Here is a 5,000-nt window from a genome sequence, read left to right as displayed (position 1 = left end):
ATGAAGGAAGAAACGAAGGATAAAGAAAATAAAAGGCATAAATAAGGAAGGACGAAGAAAGAAAGGAAAGATAATGAATGATATGAAAGGATGAAGACTTAATTTAAAGAAGAGGAAGGAAGAATAAGAAGAGATAAGAGAGTTGCATATGGAGAGATAGAGAGAAGGAGAAATAGAAAGGGAAGAGAAAGGAAGAAGAGAAAGAGGAGGAGAAGGAGGAGGAGGAGGAGGGGGAGGAAAGAAAAGTGAGAAAAGAAACAACAGGTGTGTGCAGTAAACAGTAACGCGATATTAGAGAGAGAGAGAGAGAGAGAGAGAGAGAGAGAGAGAGAGAGAGAGAGAGAGAGAGAGACGAATATGCCAAAATCCTCGATACATAATAGAATAAGAGAACAAGAAGAGAAAACGAAATAAAAAGTAGACCCAATCATGATAAAAAAAAACACAAAAACACACAAAAAAAAAACATCTAAGAAAAGTGAAAACAAACGATAATAATAAAAAAATAAGAATAAACGAAGAAAAAAGCAAGATAAGTGAAAGAAAAAAAAGATAACTCAGATGAAGAAAAGGAAGAGAGAGAGAGAGAGAGAGAGAGAGAGAGAGAGAGAGAGAGAGAGAGAGAGAGAGAGAGAGAAATAATAATGATGGGCGATACTCACTTGCGGATGTAGAGAAGGAAGTGAAGAGGAGGAGGAAGGAGGAAGGGCGGGTGTTGATAGAGGACCGGGAGGAGGAGGAGGAGGAGGAGGAGGATTTTATTCGATACACAGACACGATTGCTTCCTCACATACATTCCACACTAATTCAGAGAGAGAGAGAGAGAGAGAGAGAGAGAGAGAGAGAGAGACCAACTTCTAAAACACCTCTGTCTGGCACCATTACTTTCAAAAGACTCTAATTAAAGTGACACGTGTTTCTAAGAGTGCATTTCACATATGTAGTGACAGATTTACCAGAGAGAGAGAGAGAGAGAGAGAGAGAGAGAGAGACTTGACTATACGTACCTAAATATTTGCATTCCCTTTTAGACAAACCCGCTGTAAACATTTCTATTAATATTCACTTTATATTTGCGCCACAAAGAAAATATTTACACTTAATCTTTATAAGGAAATTGGAATCTGTAGCACGTGTAGTTATGGAGGAGGAGGAGGAGGAGGAGGAGGAGGAGGAGGAGGAGAGTAGGCGTTGAAGGAGACAAAAAGAAGGATAAACCGAAAAGGAAGAAGAGGAACAGGAAGTAGACAAGGACAAGGAGGAGGAGGAGGAGGGAGAAGAAGAGAAGAGGAATAATAATAATAATAATAAATAAGAAGAAGAAGAAGAAGAAGAAGAAGAAGAAGAAAAAGAAGAAGAAGAAGTCATAAGAGAGATAAGGAAAGAAGAGAGAACTAGAATAAAAGGAGGAAGAGGAGAATAATTGTGAAGAGAAAAGGAAGAAAAATAGAGAAAGGAAAAGAAAACACGAAAGAAACACAGGGAAGAAATAAAGCAAGAGGGAAAAAGAAAAAAGCGAAGACATAAAGACAAAAAAAAAAAAATAATAATAATAACAAGAACAACAAAGCAAAGAAAAGAAAATGCCAAAATTGAAATAGGGAAGAAAAGAATTACGGGATGAAAGAAGAAGAAGAAGAAGAAGAAGAAGAAGAAGAAGAAAAAGAAAAGAAAAAAAAGAAAGGAAAGAAAAGAAGAAAAAGAAAAGAAAGAGGAAGAGAAGAAGAAAAAGAAAGAAGAAGAGAAGAACAAGAACAACAACTACAACAACGAAAAGAATGAAGAAAAGAAAAGAATAATAATAAGAAGAAAAGAAGAGAAAGGAGAAGAAGAAGAAGAAGTAGAAGAACAAGAAGAAGAAGAACAAGAACAAGAACAAGAAGTAGAAGAAATATAAGAAAAAATATTAAATAAAAAAGGAAAAGAAAGAAGAAGAAGAAGAAGAAGAAGACCACTACCTTCCAGTCACGCACGGGGGCCAATCCAAGTCATCATCCTCTTTTAATTATCGGCCCGCCAGCGTGATTGGGTCATGGAGAGAGAGAGAGAGAGAGAGAGTGAGTGGGGGAGGGGGACTGTCTCTCTGATAATAAGCTGTTAACAAAGAAAACGAGAAACTAGAACAGAGAGAGAGAGAGAGAGAGAGAGAGAGAGAGAGAGAGAGAGAGAGAGAGAGATTTGAAATTATGTGACTATCTTTTTATTTGAAACTTTAATTGTATTTTTCTCAGTAGTATGATCTGATTAACCTTTGTGTTACGTCATGTTGATTAAAAGTGCTTTGTGTGATCCGATTCTACTTGGCTTGTGTTGTAATCCTATAATGTAATCTTATAATAAAAAAAGCTGCTTATAATATCGTTTCACCTTATCTTACAGGTAATCTTTTGTTTTCGTGACCCATTTGATACTGAGACGCAATTTTACCATGATTTTTTGGGTATGAATAGACGATTTTATTTGCATTAGGAAGGGTCTGTGGAGGTCAAAATATTAACGATCTGAGTCTTCACTATTTTGATCCCCCACATAAGTTTCTGAAGCTGAATAAAATCACTAAATGATAACCAGAATGAATATGAAAACGCCCCGTGGTACTGAAAGGGTTAATGAGCTTTTCTTCATAGTTCTTACAAATGCAGCTTCTTCAGTTTTATCAAGAGCATCATGAGTTTGTGTTTTCATGTTGAGTACTATCATAACCTCTTCTCCAACAGAATTACATCATTGCACAACTAATCTTTACTTTGTTTTTAGCTTTTTTTACTTATATATTTAATTTTATTGAGGAACATTACGTAAACTTCTTTGTATGCTGCTGCTGCTGATGATTATGATTGTTTCCTTTTTTTCAACAGGATTACATTAACCACAAGACGTACAGTGTGAGTTGCATAGAGGACATGAATGACGGGGAGAGGTTCCTTGTGTACGCCCGCACCCACTGGTAAGCCTGAGAGAGAGAGAGAGAGAGAGAGAGAGAGAGAGAGAGAGAGAGAGAGAGAGAGAGAGAGAGAGATTATTTATTTTTTTCCTTATATTGTTATCATTCTGTGTTGTTTTCATTATCGTCATCATTCTTTTCGTTTTTTGTTCTTGTTCATGTTTTTTTTTTCTTCTTCTTGTTCCTCTCATTTTCTCTTTCTTCTTCCTTCTCTACTATCACTACTGCTACTACTACTACTGCTACTGCTACTGCTACTACTACTACTACTACTACTACTACTACTACTACTACTACTACTACCACCACCACCACTACTACTACTACTACTACTACTACTACTACTACTACTACTGCTACTACTCCTGCTCACTCCTGCTCTTGCTCTTGCTCCTGCTCCTGCTCCTGCTGCTGCTACTGCTACTGCACTGCTGCTACTGCTGCTGCTACTGCTACTGCACCACTACTGCTAACTACTGCTGCTACTGCTGCTACTACTACTACTACTGCTACTACTACTACTACTACTACTACTACTACTACTACTACTACTACTACTACTACTACTACTACTACTACTACTACTACTACTACTACTACTACTAATAATAATAATAATAATAATAATAATAATAATAATAATAATAATAATATAACAACTACAAATTCTAATGATAACTTTTCTTTTTCCACCTCTTTTTGTTGCTGCACCTACTACTACTACTACTACTACCACTACTACTACGCCTTCTGCTGCGTCTCCTGCTGCTGGGCTCTGCTGGCACTGACGCGGGACAGCGGGGAGTGGAGTTACAACTGTTTTTGGATGAAACGAAGAAGCGCCAACATTTTAGAACACATGCTCGGTAAGAAAGTTAACCACATTTTAAAACACCCTCCCTGTACCTCCACTATACACTCGAAAGGCTGTAGTAAAAGTGACTCGGGTTTCTTATTGATGTTTTTTTCATGGTTTTAATGACAGATTAGCAGTATTTCTCCATTATTGATAGAAGGAATTCAGTGTTGAGAACCTGCATGGATTTGAAAGTTTTCGTGCATGGTGAGAAATCAGTGTTTTTAAATGTGGGTCAGAGAGAGAGAGAGAGAGAGAGAGAGAGAGAGTGTGTGTGTGTGTTTGTGTGTGTGTGTGTGTGTGTGTGTGTAATACACCACCACGGTCGTCTGCTGGTCACCCAGCCAGTCTTCCCCATTACGGAGCGAGCTCAGAGCTCATAGACCGATCTTCACACACCGGGAAAGCAAGGCCACAACCCCTCGAGTTACATCCCGTACCTGTTTGCTTCTAGATGAACAGGGGCTACACATTAAGAGTTTTGCCCATTTGCCTCGCCGCACCCGGGATTCGAACCTGGGCCTTTTCGGTTGTTAGCCGAGTATGCTAACCACTATTATACACTACGCTGTGTGTGTGTGTGTGTGTGTGTGTGTGTGTGTGTGTGTGTATACTTCATTGTGCGTTTCTCCCTCAGGTCGGTATCCTAAGGAGACATTCGATCGCACTCTCTGTGATCCTCGGAACTTCGGAGACAAGACATCGTGGATTACGCAAGGAAGTAAGTCTCTCTCTCTCTCTCTCTCTCTCTCTCTCTCTCTCTCTCTCTCTCTCTCTCTCTCTCTCTCTCTCGGCGTTCGAGGTGTATCATGCAGTTTTTTTTCCTTTTTTCCTCTCTTTCTCTTCCTCCTGAGATGGTTATTGTTTTGATGAGGAATCACTGTTTGAGACGCGTCTTCTTCCTTTGTCCCTTCGTTCTTTCTCCTCTTTCTCCCTTCCCTCGTCTGTTTCTTCTCGTTCTTTCTCCTCCTCTCGCCTCTTTTGTATCACTATTTCCTCCTCATTGCCTCTCACTGACTCATCGCCTGCCGCCCCTCGTGCCGCAGAGAGCCTGGTGGTGGAGCCCACCTCGTGTCCCATCGTGGGCCGCTACACGGGCGACCTGCCTGACTCTTCCGGGATCTGCGCGGAGCTCTACTCTGACTGCGCGTCGCCCAACTACATGTCTTTCACTGTGGCGGAGTGCCGCAACAACTCGG

The 5,000-nt window shown here is 39.9% G+C and overlaps 1 protein-coding gene across 2 annotated transcripts in view; it reads left to right on the top strand.

Moving 5' to 3' along the window:
• The window catches only part of LOC123499210, a 47,909-nt gene that overhangs the window by 31,003 nt on the left and 11,906 nt on the right, over nt 1-5,000 (top strand). For both annotated transcript variants that reach the window (XM_045246945.1, XM_045246944.1), the window contains exons 8-11: nt 2,860-2,948; nt 3,744-3,811; nt 4,439-4,522; nt 4,848-5,000. The exon at nt 4,848-5,000 is cut by the window's right edge and continues 12 nt beyond it. In XM_045246945.1, coding sequence (XP_045102880.1) covers nt 2,860-2,948; nt 3,744-3,811; nt 4,439-4,522; nt 4,848-5,000 — 394 coding nt within the window. The remainder of the gene's footprint in view (nt 1-2,859; nt 2,949-3,743; nt 3,812-4,438; nt 4,523-4,847) is intronic.

Source organism: Portunus trituberculatus, chromosome 49 (genome assembly GCF_017591435.1).
Source record: "Portunus trituberculatus isolate SZX2019 chromosome 49, ASM1759143v1, whole genome shotgun sequence".
Classification (NCBI taxonomy): Eukaryota; Metazoa; Arthropoda; class Malacostraca; order Decapoda; family Portunidae; genus Portunus; species Portunus trituberculatus.
The sequence above is the reverse complement of the archived record's forward strand: the minus strand, read 5'-3'. Positions and strand labels throughout refer to the sequence as shown.